General features: G+C 45.6%; 2 protein-coding genes and 1 pseudogene across 4 annotated transcripts; 2 read left to right on the forward strand and 1 right to left on the reverse strand.

Annotated features, from left to right (window-relative positions):
- Nucleotides 1-10,588: 10,588 nt before the first annotated feature.
- Nucleotides 10,589-12,254, reverse strand: LOC123190907 (flavonol 3-sulfotransferase). The gene is made up of 2 exons (XM_044603634.1): nt 11,632-12,254; nt 10,589-11,291 (listed from the first exon to the last, which is right to left on the reverse strand). The coding sequence occupies exons 1-2, from the start codon at nt 12,147-12,149 to the stop codon at nt 10,793-10,795; spliced, it is 1,017 nt and encodes a 338-aa protein (XP_044459569.1). The 5' UTR covers nt 12,150-12,254; the 3' UTR covers nt 10,589-10,792.
- Nucleotides 12,255-14,331: 2,077 nt separating this feature from the next.
- Nucleotides 14,332-19,600, forward strand: LOC123190908 (G-type lectin S-receptor-like serine/threonine-protein kinase B120; annotated as a pseudogene).
- Nucleotides 19,601-21,196: 1,596 nt separating this feature from the next.
- Nucleotides 21,197-26,835, forward strand: LOC123190909 (G-type lectin S-receptor-like serine/threonine-protein kinase B120). Of its 3 annotated transcripts, none has more exons than XR_006496622.1 (9): nt 21,197-21,458; nt 21,527-23,269; nt 24,569-24,679; nt 24,761-24,942; nt 25,030-25,240; nt 25,333-25,570; nt 25,655-25,808; nt 25,897-26,377; nt 26,700-26,835. XR_006496622.1 is itself a non-coding variant. In XM_044603635.1 (9 exons), the coding sequence occupies exons 3-9, from the start codon at nt 21,799-21,801 to the stop codon at nt 26,197-26,199; spliced, it is 2,670 nt and encodes an 889-aa protein (XP_044459570.1). In that variant the 5' UTR covers nt 21,197-21,458; nt 21,527-21,649; nt 21,736-21,798; the 3' UTR covers nt 26,200-26,445. The 3 variants fall into 3 exon arrangements, 2 of the variants coding, with proteins under 2 accessions (XP_044459570.1, XP_044459571.1); XM_044603635.1 differs by lacking the exon at nt 26,700-26,835 and having other exon boundaries at nt 21,527-21,649; nt 21,736-23,269; nt 25,897-26,445; XM_044603636.1 differs by lacking the exon at nt 26,700-26,835 and having other exon boundaries at nt 21,527-21,605; nt 21,736-23,269; nt 25,897-26,445.
- The last annotated feature ends 504 nt before the right edge of the window (nt 26,836-27,339 follow it).

Here is a 27,339-nt window from a genome sequence, read left to right on the forward strand (position 1 = left end):
AGAGGCAATAATAAAAGCACTATTATTATATTTCCTTGTTCATGATAATTGTCTTTATTCATGCTATAATTGTGTTATCCGGAAATCGTAATACATGTGTGAATAACAGACACCAACATGTCCCTAGTAAGCCTCTAGTTGACTAGCTCGTTGATCAACGGATAGTCATGGTTTCCTGACTATGGACATTGGATGTCATTGATAACGAGATCACATCATTAGGAGAATGATGTGATGGACAAGACCCAATCCTAAACATAGCTAAAGATCGTATAGTTCGTTTGCTAGAGTTTTTCCAATGTCAAGTATCCTTTCCTTAGACCATGAGATCGTGTAACTCCCAGATATCGTAGGAGTGCTTTGGGTATACCAAAGGTCACAACGTAACTGGGTGACTATAAAGGTATACTACGGGTATCTCCGAAAGTGTCTGTTGGGTTGACAAGGATCAAGACTGGGATTTGTCACTCCATATGACGGAGAGGTATCACTGGGCCCACTCGGTAATGCATCATCATAATGAGCTCAAAGTGACCAAGTGTCTGGTCACGGGATCATGCATTACGGTACGAGTAAAGTGACTTGCCGGTAACGAGATTGAACGAGGTATTGGGATACCGATGATCGAATCTCGGGCAAGTAACATATCGATTGACAAAGGGAATTGTATACGGGGTTGCTTGAATCCTCGACATCGTGGTTCATCCGATGAGATCATCGTGGAGTATGTGGGAGCCAACATGGGTATCCAGATCCTGCTGTTGGTTATTGACCGGAGAGTCGTCTCGGTCATGTCTACATATCTCCCGAACCCGTAGGGTCTACACACTTAAGGTTCGGTGACGCTAGGGTTGTAGGGATATGTATATGCAGTAACCCGAATGTTGTTCGGAGTCCCGGATGATATCCCGGACGTCACGAGGAGTTCCGGAATGGTTCGGAGGTAAAGAATTGTATATAGGAAGTGCTATTTCGGCCATCGGGACAAGTTTCGGGGTTATCGGTATTGTACCGGGACCACCGGAAGGGTCCCGGGGGTCCACCGGGTGGGTCCACCTGCCCCGGGGGGGCACATGGGCTATAGGGGGTGCGCCTTGGCCTACATGGGCCAAGGGCACCAGCCCCAAGGGGCCATGCGCCTAGGGTTTCACAAAAGGGAAGAGTCCCGATAGTGGAAGGCACCTCCTAGGTGCCTTGGGGGGAGGGAAACCTCCCTGGCCGCCGCCCCCCTAGGAGATTGGATCTCCTAGGGCCGGCGCCCCCCCCCTTTGGCCCTCCTATATATAGTGGGGGAAGGAGGGCTCTTCATACACGCCTTTGGTTGCCTCCTTCTCCCTCTCCAACACCTCCTCCTCCTCCATAGTGCTTAGAGAAGCCCTGACGGAGTACTGCAGCTCCATCACCACCACGCCGTCGTGCTGCTGCTGGAGCCATCTTCCTCAACCTCTCCTTCCCCCTTGCTGGATCAAGAAGAAGGAGACGTCACGCTAACCGTACGTGTGTTGAACGCGGAGGTGCCGTCCGTTCGGCGGTAAGATCTCCGGTGATTTGGATCACGTCGTGTTCGACTACATCATCCCTGTTCTTTGAACGCTTCCGCTCGCGATCTACAAAGGTATGTAGATGCATCCGATCACTCGTTGCTAGATGAACTCATAGATGGATCTTGGTGAAACCGTAGGAAAATTTTTGTTTTCTGCAACGTTCCCCAACAGTGGCATCATGAGCTAGGTCTATGCGTAGTTCTTCTTGCGCGAGTAGAACACAATTGGTTGTGGGCGTAGATGTTGTCAACTTTCTTGCCGCTACTAGTCTTATCTTGCTTCAACAGTATTGTGGGATGAAGTGGCCCGGACCAACCTTACACGTATGCTTACGTGAGACCGGTTCCACCGACTAACATGCACTAGTTGCATAAGGTGGCTAGCGGGTGTCTGTCTCTCCTACTTTAGTTGGAGCGGATTCGATGAAAAGGGTCCTTATGAAGGGTAAATAGAAGTTGACAAATCACGTTGTGGCTTTCACGTAGGTAAGAAGACGTTCTTGCTAGAACCCTATTTCAGCCACGTAAAACTTGCAACAACAATTAGAGGACGTCTAACTTGTTTTTTGCAGCAAGTGCTTTATGATATGATATGGCCAAAGTTGTGATGAATGATGAATGACATATATGTGATGTATGAGGTGTTCATGCTATTGTAATAGGAATCACGACTTGCATGTCGATGATTATGACAACCGGCAGGAGCCATAGGAGTTGTCTTTATTTTTGTATGACCTGCGTGTCATTGAGAAACGCCATGTAAATTACTTTACTTTATTGCTAAACGCGTTAGCCATAGTAGTAGAAGTAATAGTTGGCGAGCAACTTCATGGAGACACGATGATGGAGATCATGATGATGGAGATCATGGTGTCAAGCCGGTGACAAGATGATCATGGAGCCCCAAGATGGAGATCAAAGGAGCTATGTGATATTGGCCATATCATGTCACTATTATTATTTGATTGCATGTGATGTTTATCATGTTTTGCATCTTGTTTACTTAGAACGACGGTAGTAAATAACATGATCCCTCATAATAATTTCAAGAAAGTGTTCCTCCTAACTGTGCACCGTTGCGACAGTTCGTTGTTTCAATGCACCACGTGATGATCGGGTGTTTGATCCAAACGTTCACATACAACGGGTGTAAGACAGATTTACACATGCAAACACTTAGGTTGACTTGACGAGCCTAGCATGTGTATAGACATGGCCTCGGAACACAGAAGACCGAAAGGTCGAGCATGAGTCGTATAGAAGATACGATCAACATGATGATGTTCACCGACGTTGACTAGTCTGTCTCACGTGATGATCGGACACGGCCTAGTTGACTCGGATCATGTTATACTTAGATGACTAGAAGAGGGATGTCTATCTAAGTGGGAGTTCATTAAATAATTTGATTAGATGAACTTAATTATCATGAACTTAGTCTAAAATATTTACAATATGTCTTGTAGATCAAATGGCCAACGTAGTCCTCAACTTCAACGCGTTCCTAGAGAAAACCAAGCTGAAAGACGATGGCAACAACTATACGGACTGGGTCCGAAACCCGAGGATCATCCTCATAGCTGCCAAGAAAGAGTATGTCCTACAAGCACCGCTCGGTGATCCACCCGTCCCACAGAACCAAGACGTTATGAACGCTTGGCAGACACGTGCTGATGACTACTCCCTCGTTCAGTGCGGCATGCTTTACAGTTTAGAGCCGGGGCTCCAAAAGCGTTTTGAGAGACATGGAGCATATGAGATGTTCGAAGAGCTGAAAATGGTTTTTCAAGCTCATGCCCGGGTCAAGAGATATGAAGTCTCCGGCAAATTCTTTAGCTGTAAGATGGAGGAAAATAGTTCTGTCAGTGAGCACATACTCACTATGTCTAGGTTACATAATCGCTTGACTCAGCTGGGAGTTAATCTCCCGGATGATGCGGTCATTGACAGAATCCTCCAGTCGCTTCCACCAAGCTACAAGAGCTTTGTGATGAACTTCAATATGCAGGGGATGGAAAAGACCATTCCTGAGGTATTTGCAATGCTGAAATCAGCAGAGGTAGAAGTCAAGAAGGAACATCAAGTGTTGATGGTCAATAAAACCACTATGTTCAAGAAGGGCAAGGGTAAAAAGAACTTCAAGAAGGACGGCAAGGGAGTTGCCGCGCCCGGCAAGCAAGTTGCTGGGAAAAAGCCAAAGAATGGACCCAAGCCCGAGACTGAGTGCTTTTATTGCAAGTGAAGTGGTCACTGGAAGCGGAACTGCCCCAAATACTTAGCGGACAAGAAGGCCGACAAAACAAAAGGTATATATGATATACATGTAATTGATGTGTACCTTACTAGTACCCGTAGTAGCTCCTGGGTATTTGATACCGGTGCAGTTGCTCACATTTGTAACTCAAAGCAGGGGCTGCGGAATAAGCGGAGACTGGCAAAGGACGAGGTGACGATGCGCGTCGGGAATGGTTCCAAGGTCAATGTGATCGCCGTCGGCACGCTACCTCTATATTTGCCTTCGGGATTAGTTTTAAACCTTAATAATTGTTATTTAGTGCCAGCTTTGAGCATGAACATTGTATCGGGATCTCGTTTAATTCGAGATGGCTACTCATTTAAATCCGAAAATAATGGTTGTTCTATTTATATGAGAGATATGTTTTATGGTCATGCTCCTATGGTGAATGGTTTATTCTTAATGAATCTCGAGCGTAATGCTACACATATTCATAGTGTGAGTATCAAAAGATGTAAAGTTGATAATGATAGTCCCACATACTTGTGGCACTGCCGCCTTGGTCACATAGGTGTCAAACGCATGAAGAAGCTCCATGCAGATGGACTTTTAGAGTCTCTTGATTATGAATCATTTGACACGTGCGAACCATGCCTCATGGGTAAGATGACCAAGACTCCGTTCTCAGGAACAATGGAGCGAGCAACCAACTTATTGGAAATCATACATACTGATGTGTGCGGTCCAATGAGTGTTGAGGCTCGCGGTGGCTATCGTTATGTTCTCACCCTCACTGATGATCTGAGTAGATATGGGTATATCTACTTAATGAAACACAAGTCTAAAACCTTTGAAAAGTTCAAGGAATTTCAAAGTGAGGTTGAGAATCAACGTGACAGGAAAATCAAGTTTCTACGATCAGATCGTGGAGGAGAATACTTGAGTCACGAATTTGGCACACACTTAAGAAAATGTGGAATAGTTTCACAACTCACGCTGCCTGGAACACCTCAGCGTAATGGTGTGTCCGAACGTCGTAATCGCACTCTATTAGATATGGTGCGATCTATGATGTCTCTTACCGATTTACCGCTGTCTTTTTGGGGCTATGCTTTAGAGACTGCCGCATTCACTTTAAATAGGGCTCCGTCGAAATCCGTTGAGACGACACCGTTTGAATTATGGTTTGGGAAGAAACCTAAGTTGTCGTTTCTAAAAGTTTGGGGATGCGATGCTTATGTCAAGAAACTTCAACCTGAAAAGCTCGAACCCAAGTCGGAAAAATGCGTCTTCATAGGATACCCTAAAGAAACTGTTGGGTATACCTTCTACCTCAGATCCGAAGGCAAGATCTTTGTTGCCAAGAATGGATTCTTTCTAGAGAAAGAGTTTCTCTCGAAAGAAGTAAGTGGGAGGAAAGTAGAACTTGATGAAGTATTACCTCTTGAACCGGAAAAAGGCGCAACTCAAGAAAATGTTCCTGAGGTGCCTGCACCGACTAGAGAGGAAGTCATTGATGATGATCAAGATACTTCTGATCAAGCTCCTACTGAAATTCGAAGGTCCACAAGGACACGTTCCGCACCAGAGTGGTACGACAACCCTGTCTTGGAAATCATGTTGTTAGACAACGGTGAACCTTCGAACTATGAAGAGGCGATGGCGGGCCCGGATTCCGACAAATGGCTAGAAGCCATGAAATCCGAGATAGGATCCATGTATGAAAACGAAGTATGGACTTTGACTGACTTGCCCGTTGAACGGCGAGCCATAGAAAATAAATGGATCTTTAAGAAGAAGCCATACGCGGATGGTAATGTGACCATCTATAAAGCTCGTCTTGTCGCTAAGGGTTATCGACAAGTTCAAGGGGTTGACTACGATGAGACTTTCTCACCGGTAGCGAAGCTAAAGTCCGTCCGAATCATGTTAGCAATTGCCGCATTTTACGATTATGAGATATGGCAAATGGACGTCAAAACGGCATTCCTTAATGGTTTCCTTAAGGAAGAATTGTATATGATGCAGCCGGAAGGTTTTGTCGATCCTAAAAATGCTGACAAAGTGTGCAAGCTCCAACGCTCGATTTATGGGCTGGTGCAAGCATCTCGGAGTTGGAACATTCGCTTTGATGAGATGATCAAAGCGTTTGGGTTTACGCAGACTTATGGAGAAGCCTGCGTTTACAAGAAAGTGAGTGGGAGCTCTGTAGCATTTCTCATACTATATGTAGGCGACATACTTTTGATGGGAAATGATATAGAACTCTTGGACAGCATCAAGGCCTACTTGAATAAGAGTTTTTCAATGAAGTACCTTAGAGAAGCCGCTTATATATTAGGCATCAAGATCTATAGAGATAGATCAAGACGCCTCATAGGTCTTTCACAAAGCACATACCTTGATAAGATATTGAAGAAGTTCAATATGGATCAGTCTAAGAAGGGGTTCTTGCCTGTGTTACAAGGTATAAAATTGAGCTCAGCTCAATGTCCGACCATGGCAGAAGATATAGAAGAGATGAGTGTCATCCCCTATGCCTCAGCCATAGGTTCTATTATGTATGCCATGCTGTGTACCAGACCTGATGTAAACCTTGCCGTAAGTTTGGTAGGAAGGTACCAAAGTAATGCCGGCAAGGAACACTGGACAGCGGTCAAGAATATCCTGAAGTACCTGAAAAGGACTAAGGAAATGTTTCTCGTTTATGTAGGTGACGAAGAGCTCGTCGTAAAGGGTTACGTCGACGCTAGCTTCGACACAGATCTGGATGACTCTAAGTCACAAACCGGATACGTGTATATTTTGAATGGTGGGGCAGTAAGTTGGTGCAGTGCAAGCAGAGCGTCGTGGCGGGATCTACATGTGAATCGGAGTACATGGCAGCCTCGGAGGCAGCACATGAAGCAATATGGGTGAAGGAGTTCATCACCGACCTAGGAGTCATACCCAATGCGTCGGGGCCAATCAAACTCTTTTGTGACAACACTGGAGCTATTGCACTTGCCAAGGAGCCCAGGTTTCACAAAAAGACAAGGCACATCAAGCGTCGCTTCAACTCCATTCATGAAAATGTTCAAGATGGAGACATAGAGATTTGTAAAGTACATACGGACCTGAATGTAGCAGATCCGTTGACTAAACCTCTCCCTAGGGCAAAACATGATCAACACCAGAATTCCATGGGTGTTCGCTTCATCACAATGTAACTAGATTATTGACTCTAGTGCAAGTGGGAGACTGTTGGAAATATGCCCTAGAGGCAATAATAAAAGTATTATTATTATATTTCCTTGTTCATGATAATTGTCTTTATTCATGCTATAATTGTGTTATCTGGAAATCGTAATACGTGTGTGAATAACAGACACCAACATGTCCCTAGTAAGCCTCTAGTTGACTAGCTCGTTGATCAACAGATAGTCATGGTTTCCTGACTATGGACATTGGATGTCATTGATAACGAGATCACATCATTAGGAGAATGATGTGATGGACAAGACCCAATCCTAAACATAGCTAAAGATCGTATAGTTCGTTTGCTAGAGTTTTTCCAATGTCAAGTATCCTTTCCTTAGACCATGAGATCGTGTAACTCCTGGATACCGTAGGAGTGCTTTGGGTATACCAAAGGTCACAACGTAACTGGGTGACTATAAAGGTATACTACGGGTATCTCCGAAAGTGTCTGTTGGGTTGACACGGATCAAGACTGGGATTTGTCACTCCGTATGACGGAGAGGTATCACTGGGCCCACTCGGTAATGCATCATCATAATGAGCTCAAAGTGACCAAGTGTCTGGTCACGGGATCATGCATTACGGTACGAGTAAAGTGACTTGCCGGTAACGAGATTGAACGAGGTATTGGGATACCGACGATCGAATCTCGGGCAAGTAACATATCGATTGACAAAGGGAATTGTATACAGGGTTGCTTGAATCCTTGACACCGTGGTTCATCCGATGAGATCATCGTGGAGTATGTGGGAGCCAACATGGGTATCCAGATCCCGCTGTTGGTTATTGACTGGAGAGTCGTCTCGGTCATGTCTACATATCTCCCGAACCCGTAGGGTCTACACACTTAAGGTTCGGTGATGCTAGGGTTGTAGGGATATGTATCTGCAGTAACCCGAATGTTGTTCGGAGTCCCGGATGAGATCCCGGACGTCATGAGGAGTTCCGGAATGGTCTGGAGGTAAAGAATTATATATAGGAAGTGCTATTTCGGCCATCGGGACAAGTTTCGGGGTTATCGGTATTGTACTGGGACCACCGGAAGGGTCCCGGGGGTTCACCGGGTGGGTCCACCTGCCCCGGGGGGCCACATGGGCTATAGGGGGTGCACCTTGGCCTACATGGGCCAAGGGCACCAGCCCCAAGGGCCCATGCGCCTAGGGTTTCACAAAAGGGAAGAGTCCCAATAGTGGAAGGCACCTCCTAGGTGCCTTGGGGGGGAGGGAAACCTCCCTGGCCGCCGCCCCCCCTAGGAGATTGGATCTCCTAGGGCCGGCGCCCCCCCCTTTGGCCCTCCTATATATAGTGGGGCAAGCAGGGCTCTTCATACACGCCTTTGGTTGCCTCCTTCTCCCTCTCCAACACCTCCTCCTCCTCCATAGTGCTTAGCGAAGCCCTGACGGAGTACTGCAGCTCCATCACCACCATGCCGTCGTGCTGCTGCTGGAGCCATCTTCCTCAACCTCTCCTTCCCCCTTGCTGGATCAAGAAGAAGGAGACGTCACGCTAACCGTACGTGTGTTGAACGCGGAGGTGCCGTCCGTTCGGCGCTAAGATCTCCGGTGATTTGGATCACGTCGTGTTCGACTACATCATCTCCGTTCTTTGAACGCTTCCGCTCATGATCTACAAAGGTATGTAGATGCATCCGATCACTCGTTACTAGATGAACTCATAGATGGATCTTGGTGAAACCGTAGGAAAATTTTTGTTTTCTGCAACGTTCCCCAACAAGGAGGTCGGTCGAATATGCAAGCCATGAGACACAGTAAATCGAATGTAGTGCAAGATGCGCATAACAACAGACCAATGAGTGTCACGGGGTTGACAACAAAAGAAATATCTGGTCTCGTGATCGTCAAGTACTGAAGACCACCAACAACACTCCTATACTCCGTCGCATCAGCAGAGGACAGAAGCTCACCATCAACAACAGTGATATTGTCAGTGGTAGACATCGGTGTACTTGTCGGTTTGCACTTAAGCATCCCAGCCCGCTGCAAGAATGAAATCGCATAGCACTCGCCATGGGAGGTACATAGTATTTTTGCTTTTTTGCATTGTGGCATTTCAATATTACATTCTCCTTTTCCAATTTGGAGTTTGTTTTTCTTATGGTTTTTATTATTTTTCTGGTTTCTGACGCCTTTGCAGTTGGTGGCTGGAGTGGACATAGAAACCGATGAACTGAAAAAGGAACCGATGCCGAAACCCAATAATTTATCATTTTTCAAATGCTTGATCACCATTTTTCAAATAGTTATTCAACATTGTTTTTAAAATGCTTGATTAACATGTTTACATGCATGATAAAAAATTCATCATTTTTTTAGTACATGGTGACATATTCTCTATACACATTTAACATTTTTCAAATTCTTGATCACCATTTTTCTAATACTTATTCAACATTTTTTCAAATGTTTGATTAACATGTTTATATACATGATAAAAAATCATAATTTTTTAATACATGGTCAACATTGTTTCTATACACATTTAACATTTTTCAAATACTCGATCACCATTTTTCAAATACTTATTCAACATTTTTCCAAATGATTGATTGACATGTTTATATACATGATAAAAAAGACTCATCATTTTTTCAATACATGCATGGTCAACATTTTTACTATACACATTTAACATTTTTCAAATGCTTGATCACCATTTTCAAATACTTATTCAATTTTTTTTCAAATGCTTGATTAACAATGTCTATATACATGATCAAGCAATTTCATCAAATTTTTAATACATGGTCAACATTTTCCTATATACATTTAACATTTTTCAAAAACTTTATCACCATTTTCCAAATACTTATGATTTTTTTTTCAAATGCTTGATTAACATTTTTTAATACATTATCAAATTTTTATATATACATTTTTCATATACATGATAAACATTTTATACACATTTAACATTTTTCAAATGGTTGATAAACATTTTTCAAATGTTTTTTAGAGTTATTTTTTGTAATATATATATTTATAATATTTTAATGTATGTACAGAATTGAAATAATAAAGCAAAAAAGTGAAACAGAGAAGGTAAAAAAAACGGAAAATAGGGGGCTGCTGCCTCCTGCGCTCTGGCCCAACTCAGTCTCCCCTTCAGCAAGGGTTCCTACCTCTTTCGCTGAAGGCGAGACATAGGAGAGGGGAGCCCTTGTACCAAAGCGGAACTCGTAGAAAAATATGAGCAAGCCTGGGAACATCGCCAGACCCACAAAGATTGCGGCCCCCAGAAAACAGCCCATCAGAGATCGGGGTGCAAACAATAACACACAAGAGTGGAAAAAAGAGGCAATAACAGGGATACCACACAGCAAAGAGCGTCCAGCAAGGCGTGCGATCGCTTCTAGTATAAACTAATACTGATTATAATTGAGCCTGCAATAGCACAATATAAGTCGGTCAAGATAATTAGAACACACAACTAAACTATTACTCCCTTCGTCTCATAATGTAAGACATTTTTTGACACTAGTCTAGTGTCAAAAAACGTCTTACATTATGGGACGGAGGGAGCATTATTGTTCTGGAACTGAGAGACTCCTCTGGCTTGTGCATCGATTGATGCATAATCCGTCTTTTATCGCGGTGTTTTCAATTCAGGATATAGTCATACAATCATACAGTAAACAAATACTGAAAGAAAGAGAAACAAAAACAAAAGCCATGATGACACAAAAATGTCATGTCGAAGCGATCAACACCAACAAAGCACCAACCAGCACCACCACCCTTGGCAACAGATGGAGATCACTTGAATGTGAGGCCAGACCCTCTAAGGGTATCCTCGATGATGGTGTCAAAGCGTTGCGCCATCTCCGGCGTCATATTGTTCACCCAATCTCCGGCCACCCCTTTCCTGAAGAAGGTTTCATGTGCAAAACTGAAAACCTTCCCGTCGTATGAGCCTGCCATGTTGGCGCCTTGGCCTTTGAGCTTATCAAAACTGCAGAGCTTCACAATGTCCGCCGGTATCCCGGCCGCCTCATCGGCGTGTGAGAATGGCTGCCCGATGAACCGCGCCAGCTCCCTGACGTGGCTGACCGGGTCGATGAGCATCTCTTCGTACCTCAGGAAAAGGACATTGTCCGGGCTGGTCTTGCTTGCACTCCAGTAGCCGATGAGGTGGTCCCATATGGGGCCATTGGGGGTCTTCCCCTCGCAGGCAGAGTTGAACAGGTCATCAAACGTGAAAGGACGAACACCTTTGAGAAAATGCCACAAGGAAACAAGCATGTCCTTGGGGTCCCTGCATACAACGTTAGAGTTAGATCCATGAGCAACTCGCCTTCATTTGCTTGTAGTTAATTATGCACTCCCTCTGTAAAAAACAAATATAAGAGCAGGTATATTGATCTAAACGCTTTTATATTTTTTAGGGAGGGAGTTGTTGAGAGATTGCCGACCACGCGGTAGGTCGCAGGTCGCCTACACTGGTTATTGGCATGAATGATATTTCAGTAAAGTAAATCAGGCAATTTCATGGAGTTGTGCACGTTGACGGTGTGACGCAACAACATGCCGAAATTCATGGGAGAACAAGTAGAGGAAACAGTTTATACTTGCCAAACAAAAACAAAAACATTTACCTGCAGATGAAGACGATTTTGCAGTCGGGGTTATCAGTAACGGATGCAGGCAGCAAGGAATGATGCATGTGCGTGTGCATGAGGCGAGGCGACGGCAGCGCCTCAAGCCTGGCGTCCTGCCCGGCGGTGAACAGCTCATCCATGAAGGGGACGCACTCGTGCGGGTTCATGCGGAGGAGCGGGTGCTGCGCGTCGGTGGGCGGGTACGCGCCCCGCGCCATGGTGGCGAACGCCAGCGCCTTGAGCCAGGTCGTGCCGCACTTGGCCGGGCTCGCGAGGAGCACGTCGCCGGGGCGTGGCGTGAAGCGTCGCTGGAGAGAGATGAACGCCGTGACTCTTTCTTGGATCACCCAGGAGCCACGGTATTGGCGCAGGACCATGCCTAGCGCGGTGCTGCTGGGCAGGCCGGAGACGATGTCCTCGTACTCTTCGGGTGTGGAGCTGTGGCCATCGACGGCGGTGGCGACGTCCTTGAATGGGACGGGACCGACGAGGCACGATGCGCTTAGAGCAGCCATAGACAACTGCCTACCAGGTGAGTGGCTCTAATCTAATCTAGAGCATCGTAGTGTGTGGATATCTTATCTCGAGTTTTGTGCTGTCGGTGTCTCACCTCATGGTACTGCTTCATTGGCCCAAAACGAACTGAAGCAAGCTGGGGCGGAGAGGATGAGCGGGAGAGGATTGGTTTGGGCATCTCCAATCTCGCCGACTCTCAAATCGCTCGTAACTGTTTGGACTCGCGTCCGGACGTGTTTTATCATTCAACGTGGTCTTCTGTCACTTTGCTCGGCGGTCCGGACGTCATATTTGCCGGAGACCGGCGAGGACCTTTACGGGCATATGGACCGCTACCATGTACGCATCCTATCACCCAACCCATTCAAAAACCCTCCTGCATCTCCCGCCTTTCTATTCGACGCACGCGCTGATTCTCGTGCTGTATAAGGGCCGATGCAGAGCACACGCAAAAAATGTTGCTGCGTGATGCGACTGGACGAGAGGGCGACGCTGATTGACGCGACCTCTCGGAGACGCCGCTTCAATGCGCACGCAACGTCTCAAGGAACCAACTTGGGCCGTGTTGAACATGCCAGTTTTTAATGCCTAACCCATCAATATTTTTTGGTTTGCAAACATTTACTCCAAGCGATAATGCATTAAGCTCCAGAACGTGTGTCTTCTACCGCCCAAAAGAAGACTCTACGGATAGCATTGATACTTTTCAAAACCTTTCAAGGGATTTGGATGATCGACGATATGTAGTATGTTAAAAGGGAGTCTATGACAGTGGTAATTAGGATGAGACAATCACCTTAACCTAAAAGTTTAGCATGCCAATCTTTTTTTAAACATCAGTACAGACACAAGCGCTCATATACACGCGCATACACTCACCCCTATGAACTCACACACGCACTCTCTATCCCTATGAGCACCTCCGAAAGACTGACCCGGTATATCATCTTGAAATTTACGAATTCGCCGTAGGCACCTCGTCGTCGACGGGAACGTGTCCTCCCACTGAATGCGCATCGCCGGAAATCCTGAAATAAATCCGAGCACCAAGATTTGAACCCTGATGGGCTAGAGATACCACAGTCCCTTTAACCATCCAACCACAAGTTGGTTCGCTTTAGCGTGCCAACCAGAGAGGAATGTTTTGCAACATTCAAGTATAGGAACAAAAGCATGGGACGGTGGTCATAATTGTGAGAGTGGAAGGTTCAGCCGTGTAGGTAGGTTTGTGAGAAGGAAATGATAATGGGACTGTCTATTTAATAGGTACTTGAAAAAAAGTTTCAATCAGTCATTTTTTTCCTGACCATCAGATCAATATTGAACGACCATCTAAGATAGATAGTAAGGTTGCTGTTTTCAGCGAACCTACACCTCCACACGCCTAAGATAAATAATGAGGCTGCTTCTTCTCTGACATGGTCCGGCCTCCCCATCTCGCATGCACGGGAAGAAGAAAAAGTGAACGGCAGGAAAAAAAGATCAGGCACAAGAGGTTTAGCAAAACTGAAAGACAATGCATCCCATTGTGTTGGTTTATGACTAACTTTGCTAAACGCTGTCACATTAAAGGTTAGGCAAATTTGACCAACTTAGATGAGTGTTTGGTTCAAGCCACATTTTAGGCAAGCCATACTAGGGCCCCACATGACATACACATAAAAAGTATGGCAAAATTTTCTTAGGCTTGATAACTTGTGACTTTCATTTTAATGTACTAACCTTAGGGCAAGCTTGGCAAAATATATGACAAAGTATGGTAATGCAGGGCCTAAAATGAAACAGCCCCGTAGTTTGCCATGTTCGGGTCTGTGTGAAGGATGGCAAAGGGAAAAGTGTGGAGTGTTCAGAGTTGTTTTCGGTCCCGCCAGTTTGAACTGCGTCCACTGAAGTCCTCGCCTTGTGGAGCAGAGGAGGTTCCCGCAGCCGCTCAACCATCATTTTCCCCTTGCCCGCCCCATTTCTCTGACCGCGTCACCGCCGCCCGCGGAACCCCGCGCATCCCCCGAGCTCGCGGCGGCACGCTGCCCGGTGGGGAGGGGAAGCTTCTGGATCCTGGAGCCAGCGCCCCCGTCGCGCGGGAGCACGCCGCCGCCGCGTGAGGTTCGCCGGAAGCCTAGCCCAAATGTCAGATCCGAGTTGGAATTTTGGATTTTCCAAGGTAAAATTCGAAAGTATTCAACTCAGAATTCTGTGTCGCGAACCAGCTCAGAACTTGGTAAAATCAAACTGCAAGAGGGGGAAAATCTCGAATTCGAGATGTGAGATGAGAGGCGGGGAAGAAGATGGTTTTATCTTCACACAAGTCTGTCCTTCCAAGTTTATATGACTGCAGAGCCAATTTCAAGCAGGAATTTGAATGGCTTATTTGCAGCTAAGAGGAACAAATACTCTTCATTTGTGGCTTGGGTCCTGGCTTTTCGTTGATAATAGTCTAGCTTTTAGCCTTTGCTGTGGCCTGCTTCAGTCAACCTTACTCCCATCGCAGTCTCTCTAGGCTTATCTCTTTCTCTGTTTTAGTCTTTTGTACATACTTTTGAAATTATTACAGTAGTAAAAGTACGCAGTAGGGATAACTATATAATGTGGCGCATCTGACCTCAGGGATGCGCTCGTGCGTTTGACAAAAGTGCAGTGAGGTGTCGCCTTCGCCGTCTCACTCAAAAATCCACCAAGAATCCCCACTGTAGATTTGTAGTAGCGGTTTTTCTTCTAACGTGCATCATTGTTGAAGACTTCGAGTACCATTTGAGAATGCCTTGTCAGCAGTGATTTGGTCTAGATCCTTGCTGTCCATTCATTATACGCTGAAAGATGAATCTCGACTTTGACATCCTACATTTCATATTTGATGAACTAATGATAGTAGAGTTTAGCATTTTGATAAAAAAAAAAACATCAGTTTGACTGACGGCTCCCAACCATACACGTAGCTACTTCCTGTTATGGAGAACCGTGTGCCTCAGGGTCAGCTAATCAAATCATCCTTGTATATGTATGCCATTTTCTTCACCGGGGGCTGGCACACGAAAGAGGCGTAATGGGTATGCCCTGCTTCCCCATTTTCATCCTCCTGTTCTTGTTTCCTTTCAGCAAATCTGACGATCAACTGACACAGGGGAAGCCACTCTCCCCTGGTGATCTGCTCGTCTCCAAGGATGGCGTCTTCGCTCTCGGCTTCTTCTCCCCCGCCAACTCCAACAGGAGCCTATATGTTGGAATTTGGTTCTACAACATCCCGGAGAGCAGCCGCGCCATCGTATGGGTTGCCAACCGCGACAGCCCGGCCACCACCGCTTCACCCGCGACACTCGCCATCAGCGTCAAGTCCGACCTCGTGCTGTCGGATTCTGAAGGCCGCATGCTTTGGATGACAAAGAACAACATCACGGCCGATGAAGACGCGAGAGCCTCTGCGGTGCTGCTCGACACGGGGAACTTGGTCCTCCGGTCTCCGAACGGCACAGTCGTATGGCAGAGCTTCGATCACCCGACCGACACCATCTTCCCGGGCATGAGATTTCTGCTGAGCTACAAGGGCCGTGTGGTGGGCCGCCTTGTCGCTTGGAAGGGCCCGGATGACCCATCCGTAGGAGACTTCTCGTTCGGTCTGGACCCAGACTTGGGCATGCAGATGGTCACTTGGAACGGAGCCAAGCTGTACTGCCGCATCAGCGTTTGGAACGGCGCATCGGTGTCCGGTGGCACATACCCTGGCAACAACAGCTCCGTCGTGTACCAGACCATTGTCAACACAGGGGACAGGTTCTACCTAATGTACTCGGTCTCGGACGACTCACCGTACGCGCGCATCATGCTCGACTACACCGGCACCATGAGGCTCCTCACCTGGAACAGCTACTCCTCATCATGGATAGCCACATCCGAGCGCCCCTCCGGCGGTTATGGTGTCTATGGCTCGTGTGGCCTGTTTGGCTACTCTGACTTCACGGGGGCCACCCCCACATGCGAGTGCTTGGATGGGTTTGAGCCTGATCCAATGAATTCCTCGAGAGGGTGCCGGAGAGTGGAAGCGCTGAAGTGTGGCAGCAAAAATCATTTTCTGCGCTTGTCCGGAATGAAGGTGCCTGACAGGTTCTTGCACATCCGAAACAGAAGCTTTGACCAGTGCGCGGCGGAGTGCAGCGGCAACTGCTCGTGCACAGCGTATGCTTACGCCAACCTCAGCAGTGCAGGCACTCTGGGGGATCAGACAAGGTGCTTGGTTTGGACAGGGGAGCTTGTCGACACGTGGAAGACCAACAACTATGGCGAGAACCTGTACATTCGCCTTGGGGACTCTCCTGCTGGTATGGACGACATTACTGTTTCGGATCAATAGTTTTTCTTTTGTTTACTTGGATGCACAAGAACTTTTTTTTAATCATCCAGCAGAGATAAGTACTCCCTCCGTAAAGAAATATAAGAGCGTTTAGATCACTAAAGTAGTGATCTAGCGTTTAGATCACTAAATAAATATACTTTAGTGATCTAAACGCTCTTATATTTTTCTACAGAGGGAGTACAAAACAGGGAAATTTTAGACATGGGACTGTAGGCGAACATACTACTCGTCCCTGATGCCACTACATAATTAGCCAGTTCCTTTTGTCTATGCAGAGTCAGGAAATGACCAAGTATTTATTTTATTCACGAAAGGGCAAACAGCTTGCCTTTTCATTTATCATAGAGCTCTGTTATACAGGGAAACTGCAAGTATTTTGTACTACTGCACCCTCAGTTTTACCACATGCCTAGCAGTACCGCTCGAGGGGTTACTGAAATTAAGAATACCTAGGTACATAGATCAGTCATGGTACTTCATGCAAGTAACTAAATCTATACTCTTGCAAGTTATGTTTGATGCAGTAAATTCTGTTGTGATACATTTCAGCAGTTCAGAAAAATAGCAATTTAGTGAAGATTGTGCCACCGGTTGTAGCATGCCTGCTACTACTCACGTGCATAGCCATTGTCTGGAAATGTGAGTAGAAAGATAGAGCAATAATTACCTTCCTTTCCTTCATACCAAGCTATTCTTTAAGTTCTAATCAGTTAAGTGCCAATGTCAATCAGCAGGGGTACGGCGGAAGAAGGAAATCAAGAAGAAACTGATGCTACGATACTTGGGTGCTTCTAGTGATCTTGGAGGCAAAAATTCAGATTTTCCGTTTGTTAGTTTTGAAGATATTGTGGCCGCAAAGGATAATTTCTCCGACTCCAATATGCTTGGAATGGGAGGTTTCGGCAAAGTTTACAAGGTAACACTAAGCTTAATTAACATCGGCAAGTAGGGTACAATATGTCCGCCAGAATTGTGGTCTGATTTTGTAAATATGTTTTTTTATTTCCTTCTAATTGACATTTGACACCATAATGGTCCTGTCAATCTATTCAAATTATCTTCAGTCTAATATGCCAAAAAACGCAGTAGGTTTCAGTGGAGAAAAAAAGTTGTGGCTTTCATTGTTTCTCAGTTCAGAATGATGGAATTAAGCACCTCACAAAAATGTATACAATTATGTAGGGAATACTGGAAGATGACAAGGAAGTTGCTATCAAAAGGCTTGGCAGTGGTTCTGGGCAAGGTATAGAGGAATTCAGAAATGAAGTGACTCTAATTGCCAAATTGCAGCACAGAAACCTAGTTAGACTTCTTAGTTGCTGCATTCATGATGATGAGAAGTTATTGATCTATGAATACATGCCTAACAAAAGCCTGGATTCCTTCCTTTTCGGTATATTCCGACTTCTGATCTCATGTTGCACAAAATTCTCAATGTTGACCATAAACTGTTTTTTTGTTCAGATTCTGAAAGAATATGCATGATGACTAACAATTTGTTTTATTGATCTGTTCATGCTGCAAGATAATACAAGAAAAGATGTCCTTGATTGGATGACACGGTTCAAAATAATTAAAGGGGTGGCAAGAGGCCTTCTTTATCTCCACCAAGATTCAAGATTAACAATAATTCATAAGCAAGCAACATCTTGTTGGACAATGAAATGAATCCTAAAATATCAGACTTTGGTATGGCAAGGATATTTGGTGGAAACCAGCAGCAAGGAAACACTATTAGAGTTGTTGGAACATAGTAAGTAATTCATGTGCTGAGCAGTGTCTATGATATTGTTCAATCTTAGGGATAGAATCAAGTTGGCAGGGATGAACACCTTTACTCCCATTGCCTGGTATATTTTTGGTTTAGTTAAGTTCAACTTGTGTTCTCAATGCTAGTGAAATGCTTTGATGAGTTTAGTTGGGTACTATTTTCTATATATTAAATTCAAAAACTAAAGGCTGTTGTTAAAAAGTGAGGACAGTTATGAGAAAATTTTGAATAATTAACCAGATTTGTCGGATATCTTTGCTTCGCTGCCCTGTCGGATGAAAGTTATGAAATTAGAATCTTATGTTTGTTCAGAGATTCAGTAATTTAGGATGAGCTTAGTTAAGAGCACTTTCACTTTTGTACTTTAATCTCTATTATCTTTGCAATTGCTAATTCCAATTTAAATCCCCCAAAGCCACGGATCTTCAGTCGTGTTTGATTAGGATGTTCCATGCAAGTCATGAAAGAGATAGATGGTTTTGGATAAGTGTAAAACTAGACTATTTAATAGTGTGACCAAACTGCCCCTTAGTAAGACCCACACTATTTTCTTTAAAAGGTGCACTGAGGCAAACTTAATGTTTAAACAGCGGTTACATGTCTCCAGAATATGTGATGGGTGGCGCCTTTTCTGTTAAGTCGGACATCTACAGCTTTGGTGTTCTTCTCTTGGAGATTGTAAGTGGCTTGAAGATCAGCTCACCTCAGCTCATAATGAACTTCCCAAACCTTACAACTTATGTAAGTATCATGGAATGCTTGAACCTGGTGACCTAAACAAAACTAGAGTTAATTGGTTGAAACTTGAATTTATTCATCAGGCGTGGAGATTATGGGAAGGTGGAAATGCAATGGAACTGGCGGACTCAACAATTGCTGGTAGCTGTCCAATTCATGAAGTTTTACGGTGCATTCACGTGGGACTCTTGTGTGTTCAACACCATTCAGATGCTAGGCCACTCATGTCATCATCTGTGTTTATGTTGGAGAATGAAATAACTTTGCTTCCAGAGCCAGAGCAACCTGCATATTTTGCAGCAAGAAATCAGGAAAATGGACATACCAGGGAAAACATGGATAATTCACAAAATACCATGAGTATCGCAACACTAATAGGGCGTTAGATGTTTAATGCCAGCTTATACCATATATTGGAACCCCATAATAGGTGTAAACTCTCTAATTTACTGCACATAAATTGTGGTTTTCAGCATAGTGGTGGTTGTAACCTCTGTTAGTTTATCGCATGTGAAGTACCGAAGTGGACTTTACTATGTATGAAGAAAATGTGGATAATGCATTATTACTAAAGGTTTATATTGTTTCTCATTTCAGACAAGGTGTTTCTATTCAGATATGCTTGTGTGTTATCTTCATTTGTTAAGAATAAGGTTTCCATCATAGCATGCATCTCAGTATGCCCTGCATTATACCTTTACCCTGAGATTGCTTGCTGCTTTTTTTTTCAAAATAAAGGCTAAAAATCCAACCTCAGTGTATGACCAAGTGCCATCATTAACAGGATACTCCGCCCATATTTGGGGGAAATATGTAAACACCTTTCAAAATTACATGAACAAAATTTCCCACGTGCATATTTTTTAAATATATTAATATTTGTTTTGGGAGTATATGAATATATTTTTCGTGTGCAAGAATTTTTTTAGGGTCCCGATAACTGCCACACGTGTGGTGTATCGGGTAGTTGTGCCACACGCCTCGTGTGGCATGGACAGCAACCAGCCCACACATCTATGTGTGGGCAAAACAACTAATGCCCACACACATCTTTTTTCCCTCCTGAACCCTCTCACACGCGTGCGTGTGGGCGAAATTGATAACGCCCACACGCCCGTATGTCAAGCCTCGTACCCTTCTGGTCCCGCACGCAACGCGTGACGCCCACCGCGCGCCCGCAGTTGCCATGGTCCAGACCCTCGTCCATGTTCGTTTATCTGCAGTTGCCATGTCGCTGAACTACGGTTGCCATGTCGGACAACTGCAGTTGCCATGTATGGTCTGATCTAATGTAGTTACCATGATTTCATAACTTTAGGAGTTGCCACATACTAACACTAGGCAGTTGAGAGAGTTGACATGTGCTCACAAGCATGCTAGGGCAGTTGCCATGTAATAAGGAAGAGTTGCCATCTGCTTACATGCACGTTAGGGCAGTTGCCATGTACGTGCACGTTGAGGCAGTTGCCATGTACCATGCAAAAACACATGGCAACTCGGTAAAAGACAGTTGCCATCTGCTTACGTGCACACTAGGCAGTTGCCGTGTACCCTGCAAAAACACATGACAATTCGGGTAAAAAAAAGAGTTGCCACCTGCTTACAAAGCACACTAGAGGCAGTTGCCATGTGCGCTGCAAAAACACATGGCAACTAGCAGCTTACGTGTGGGAGAGCAGACGGGCGTGTGGGCGAGATGGCAAATGCCCACACACCAGCCCTTGTGTGTGACTGAAAACTGGTGTGTGGGTGAACTGCTAAACGCCCACACACCGGCCCCTCCGTGTGGTAAAACGGATGTGTGGGCGAACTATGTCACACACCACACACACGCCTTGTCCTACGTGGCATAGAAAAATTAGCCAGATCGTGTCAAGATTCGTGCATATAGTACTGGACGGTGATGGATGCGTGTGGTTGAGATGGTCAACGTCCACACGTGTGGGCGTTAACATTTTCGTTTTTTTAACGTGAGACAAATATTATATATATATATATTCAGATATATTATAATTTTATATTTGTTTACGTAAACTGTCTCACTTTAAACTAAAATTTAGATGAAATTATTTTAAAAATTTATTAAGAAAAGAAAATATTTTTTGATTCTTTATGGAAAAGACACATTAATGGGCCGCGCTGGCGGCGAGCTTTGAGCGGTGCCAAGCCCCTAAGTAAACTTGCAGCCCGCTTGGCAGCCCACAAGAAAGCAAGTAGCGGCCATTTGCGTTCGCCGGCTCGCCGCAGTCCCCCCACTGCCGCCGCCGGCTCGCCCCAGTCCCCACTGGCGCCGCTGGTCCGCCAATCATGGCGCCACCGCCATATGCGTCTCCGGCGCGTCGTCTCCCCTGCCTGCCCCTCTCATTCCAGGTGGCCATAGCAAGCGGCCGGCACCTCATCGCGCCGTCGCGGCCACCCTCCCCTAATTTCCCCCGCCTGTCGCGCTCGCCGTCGGTACGTGCTCATCCCACCCACTCGAGTTGACAAATTCGGATGCTGCCTGATAATTTTTCCTTCTGAAGCAACGGGCCGGTGCCGCCTGATAAGGGGACAGTGTGCCCGCACGTCGCCGGGACGACCCCGCCGGAGCTCCATCTGACGGTAACCCGTTCCTGAGCAGTTAGCACACACCTTTCGTCCAACATGTACTTCCCACGCTTCCTGCCAGAGAGCGGCGAGTCGTCAAAGATGTTGAGATCTGGACATTAATTTCTGCACCATCCTGTTGCAGTGTTGCGTCAGGTTGTCTGGTGGCCTGGCTGTGTGAGATCCAAGTCCCCGGACTATTGCTACCATGGCGCATTTATGCCGACGAGGACTGCGATGGGACTCCGGTCACCCGATGGTTGCGAGTAGACCACGGTTTCTTGGCGTGTTTGATACAATCAACACATCCATGGCTTTGACATGGAGCATTTCTAGGTCCTTTAATTCCCCACAAAGACCAGCAGCAGTTTCCTACCCTGCAACCAAGCTAATCCAAAGCATTTTTTTCATACAATCTCCTTGTTTTGCTCTTCACAAACATACAGGCATGACAATGCTCCCCTTTTTTATCCTTCTATTATCGATTTGCTTCTGCAAATCCGATGACCGCCTTACACCTGCGAAGCCACTCTTGCCTGGCGACAAGCTCGTCTCCAACAATGGCATCTTTGCTCTTGGTTTCTTCTCCCCTGAAAACTCCACCGCAAACTCATATGTAGGCATATGGTACCACGACATCCCGGAGCGGACGTATGTGTGGGTGGCCAACCGCGACAACCCAATCGGCAGCGGTTTGTCTGGGAAGTTGGTTCTCACCAACAGCTCTGACCTTGTCTTGTCAGATTCCAAGGGCCGTATCCTTTGGAGGACGACGAACAACGTCACCGCCGGAGGTGATGGGGCTGTGGCGCTGCTGCTCGAGGCAGGGAACTTTGTCGTCCAGTTGCAGAATTTCACGCAGGTATGGCAGAGCTATGATCACCCGACTGACACCATCCTCCCCGGCTTCAAGTTATGGGCGAACTACAAGACCCACGCAGCAGTGCGCATCGTTGCTTGGAAGGGTTCTCAAGACCCATCCACCGGGAAATTCTTCCTCAGTCGTGACCCCAGCACGGGCCTACAGATCCTCACCTGGCGGGGGACAAGCAAGTACTGGCGCAGCGGACTGTGGAACGGTGCAGAAGCTTCAGACAAGAACGGATACATGTGGTCCCAGAACGTCGATGACGGGGAGATCATCTACTCGACGTACAACACTGGCAACAGCTCCTCCCGGAGATCGCACTGGAAGCTGGACTACACGGGCGACTTGATGCTCAGGATCTGGAGTGGCCAGTCATGGGTGGTTCTGTTCAAGCGCCCAGATGATGGCTGCCGCCAATACGGCTCGTGTGGTCCCTTTGGCTACTGTGACATGCTCACCAGGGTGTGCAGGTGCCTTGATGGGTTCGAGCCAGCGGACGGCTTCAGTGCCAACTTCTCCAGAGGATGCGTGAGAAAGGAGGCGCTGACATGTCATGGCTACCATTTCTCAGCCTTGCCTGGGATGAAGGTGCCTGACAAGTTTGTGTATGTGAGGAGCAGAAGCTTCGAGGAGTGCACTGCTGAGTGTGAGCGTAACTGCTCCTGCACTGCGTACGCTTACGCCAACTTGAGCAGTATTGTCGCAACCGGTGGCCCATCAAGATGCTTGGTCTGGACAGGGGAGCTTGTTGACTTAGAGAAGACAGGCGTACTTGGTGGCAACCTGTACCTTCGGCTTGCTGGTTCTCCTGGTATGTATATTGTTCCATACTTCCATGGTTGCTTTAATTCTTTTAACCTGCAGTAATAGTCTGCTTGTCAAACTACGAACACCAGCCTTTCCTACCCGGGACTTATAGTTGTTATTATCGAATAAACTCATCAGTTAGCATTTCATTCAGAATTGTGTCGGTAGGCTATTTTTCCATCTCACACACTTGTAACACTGCACTAGTTAGCAGGGCCGGTCCTGACTTTTCCGAGGCCCGGGGCGAGCTTCAAAAGTGGGCCCCATGAAGAAAGACATTTCTTTTTGAAAGACATAGTCAATAATTTCATTCATACTGATATATATCACAAAAGTTTATCGGACTTCAAACATCTAACTAAACAACAGTACCAAGAATTCATTAGCAAATACGATCTCATAATACACCAGGGACATGGTAAATTTTAGCAAACAACCAACAAAGCTTTTTAGGTTATACGTATACTGCAGGAAAGGAGGGGGGACAGCTGAATCGTTGGAGGAGAAAAGTAGAAATTGAACTAGCCAATTCCAAACATCTTCGACCTCGCTCCATCCTCAATTTCGTGTTTGAGAAACCTGTATAGAAAGAGAAGACCAACTAGTGAGCTAAAATTACATAATTGAGTACAAAGATCAAATGGAAAACAGACTGAAAAGTTACTAGAACTTTTTGAGGCGGTGTCCATCCTAGTTGCAAAGCAAACATAACTGATGTGGTTCGGCTGGCCCCCCCTGCGGCTGCTCATAGGATGGGACGTACTTATAGGTAGCGTGCTGCAGAAAAAAAAAGAGAAATCCATAAGGTACGAGTAGTAGTGATGAAAAATTTAAGGGTGATCAACGGAACCAGTCATAATCATTGCTAGGTGCTTCGGAAGAGGAGCGGAACGGAGAACGAGAAGACAGACGCGGGGAGATCGATGGAATCAGTCATAATCGATGGAATCCGAACTCTACTTGAAGAAACGATTGGCTGAACAATAAAACAATGGGCTGTATAGCGTACGTACCACACAGGTTGGGGCCCCTCATCAGGTGGGGCCCTAGGGCGTCGCACTTCTTGCCCCTACCCAGGGCCGGCCATGCTAGTTAGCCAAGTTACTTTTGGTGTCTGCAAGTACTCATTTCTGAAACAAAATCTGTAACTATATTTGAGATACAAGATGCATTTTACTACCTTCTTTGGTATTATATGCAAGTAAATCGATATCTTGTACTCATTGAGAAAAAGGTAAATGTGTACTCTCACAAGCTATGCTTGAATCTTGATGCAGTACTCTTTTCATTATTTTCTTGACAGGACACAACAGGAAGAGTGGTGTCCGTGTGGTATTAAAGATTGCACTCCCAGTTATATCGTTCCTGGTGATACTCTCATGCATATATCTTGTCTGTATATGCAAGCTAAGAGGTAGAATAAGGGACTCCAGTTTCCTGTAATATGATGTTCATGTAATAGTGCTGAGTGGTTACGTTACCGATATTTCTGCAGGGAAACAAGCAAACAAAGAAAGCATGAAAAGACCGGCCCTGGAACAGTTTAGCACTTCGCAAGAAGTTTGGGATCAAAATTTGGAATTGCGCTCTATTAGGTTCGAAGACATCGCTGCTGCAACAAACAGTTTCCATGACACGAACGTACTTGGAAAAGGAGGGTTCGGCAAAGTCTATAAGGTTGTAAAAACACTTGACTTTGTCAATTAATTACAACATATAATTTCCTCCTTGTTAATTTGTTTCAATAATTATGAAATTACACAGGGAACACTAGAAAACGGAAAGGAAGTTGCTGTTAAAAGGCTTAGCAAGGGTTCTGAGCAGGGTATAGAGCATTTTATAAATGAAGTGGTTCTTATTGCCAAATTGCAGCATAAGAATCTAGTTAGACTTCTTGGCTGTTGTATTCATGAGGATGAGAAGTTGCTTATTTATGAATACCTGCCCAACAAAAGCCTAGACAAGTTTCTCTTTGGTATGTTCCAATCCCATTCTCTAGAAAGTAGTCTCTGAACGGCTAACTAGATGCCTTGCACTCATGTGCATACACATCTTGTTCTTTGGCAGATACTGCAAGGAAGTCTGTACTTGACTGGACAAGAAGGTTCAACATAATCAAAGGGGTAGCTAGAGGACTTATGTATCTCCACCAAGATTCGAGAACGACGATAATCCATAGAGACCTCAAACCAAGCAACATCCTGCTAGATGTGGAAATGAATCCAAAAATATCAGATTTTGGAATGGCAAGGATCTTTGGAGGCAACGAGCAACAGGAAAGTACCAGACAAGTTGTTGGGACTTAGTAAGTAACTCTTGCACTAGCTCTTTGTCTCAAAATTTTATTTATGCGCCTGAAATAACTCAAACTACACATATACATAAACAGCGGGTACATGTCGCCTGAGTATGCGATGGAGGGCATTTTTTCCGTCAAGTCTGACAGCTACAGCTTTGGTATTTTGCTACTAGAGATTGTAAGTGGATTAAAGATCAGCTCACCTCATCATCTTGTGATGGACTTTTCAAACCTCATATCCTATGTAAGTGTTATGTACTGTGTTAAGAGATGCTTCAGATTCTGATAACTGAACCCAAATATAAATTACGAACTTCTCCGTGATGTTTCAGGCTTGGAACCTGTGGGCAGATGGAAGAGTGAGGGATTTCGTGGACGCGGCCATCACGGGGAGCTATTCGCTTGACGAAGTGTCCAAGTGCATCCATGTTGGGCTCTTGTGTGTCCAGGACAGCTCCAGTGCTAGGCCACACATGTCATCGGTTGTTTCCATGCTCGACAGTGAAGCCATTCCTCGTGCACCGCCAGAGCAACCTGTGTATTTTGCACGGATAAACTACGAAACCACTGAAGCGATGGAAGACACGGAGAACTCTGCCAATGGCGTGAGCCTTACGGCGCTAGAAGGACGATGACTCCGTTAGCTGCTGCATGTATGTAACAAGAAGTAGGACAATTGAGTTGTCTCAAACTCTCAATAAGGCGCTGCTTGATAGGCAATGCTATTTGAGGGACCGCCCACCATGAGTAGATTATCCGACCAACACAAGGTGATATTGCACATATGTGGAGCGCCGCCATCCATGTCACCGGGTATAACTAATCTCCACCTTGTCATCACTTTGCTCATCTGAAACATCATATTAATTCTTCTTAGTTTATTTCTCTGTCTAGTCTAGTACTCCCTCCGATCCAAAAAAAAGTGTCATGACTTTAGTTCAGCTTTAATTCAAATTTGAACTAAAGCATGCCACCTTTTTTTGGATCGGAGGGAGTATTTATTTTACGTTATAGCAATACTTAGTTAAACTCTCCTCTTTAACCATTTACGTTATAGCAATACTTAGTAAATCATTTCCAAACTCCTGCTTGAGTGTGAACTTAGCTGCGTTTGTGACATGCAGTGTACCTGCAGGTTGGTAGTTATCTTTTTATGAGTTATCTATGGCTTCGGCACATGAACTGGGCAAATACTTCGCGTGAATTGTGCTTGACTCTGTGCACTTGCAAACATCAACCCTAAATACCCCCTCCCCCCCCCCACCCCACCCCCTAAACGCCTGGGGATAGCCTGGGCAGTGCCCAAACAAAAAACAAACACTCAACTGGACCCCTCAAAGCCAGCCCAAACGTCTGGGCCGTCCAGCTCCCCTCAAACCCAGCCCATATGTTGGTGGATTTAGGGCTGCCCGGGCGCGTCCTCCACATCGCATCTTCCACCCCGATCCCACAAAACCCCCATCCATATCCGCATCCAGACCAAACCCTAGCCATTTGCCATTCCACTCCATTTCACTTCACTTTCAGTCCGCTCTGCCCAACTCCTCTCCAGTGATCTTTCGCCATTTTCATCATTTCGGGCATCGGATCTGAGTCCAATAACTTTGGATCCAACAACTGGACCTTGTCCCCTGCATGGATGAGGAACATATAGCTGTCCGACTGGCTTGCCGCTGGTTTTGGGAGGATATTCCAGCTTTGGTGGCCTTCCACCCCGATCCCAAAAATACCCCATCCATATCCACATCCGGACCAAACCCTAGCCATTTGCCACT

This window comes from Triticum aestivum, chromosome 2A (genome assembly GCF_018294505.1).
Source record: "Triticum aestivum cultivar Chinese Spring chromosome 2A, IWGSC CS RefSeq v2.1, whole genome shotgun sequence".
NCBI lineage: Eukaryota > Viridiplantae > Streptophyta > Magnoliopsida > Poales > Poaceae > Triticum > Triticum aestivum.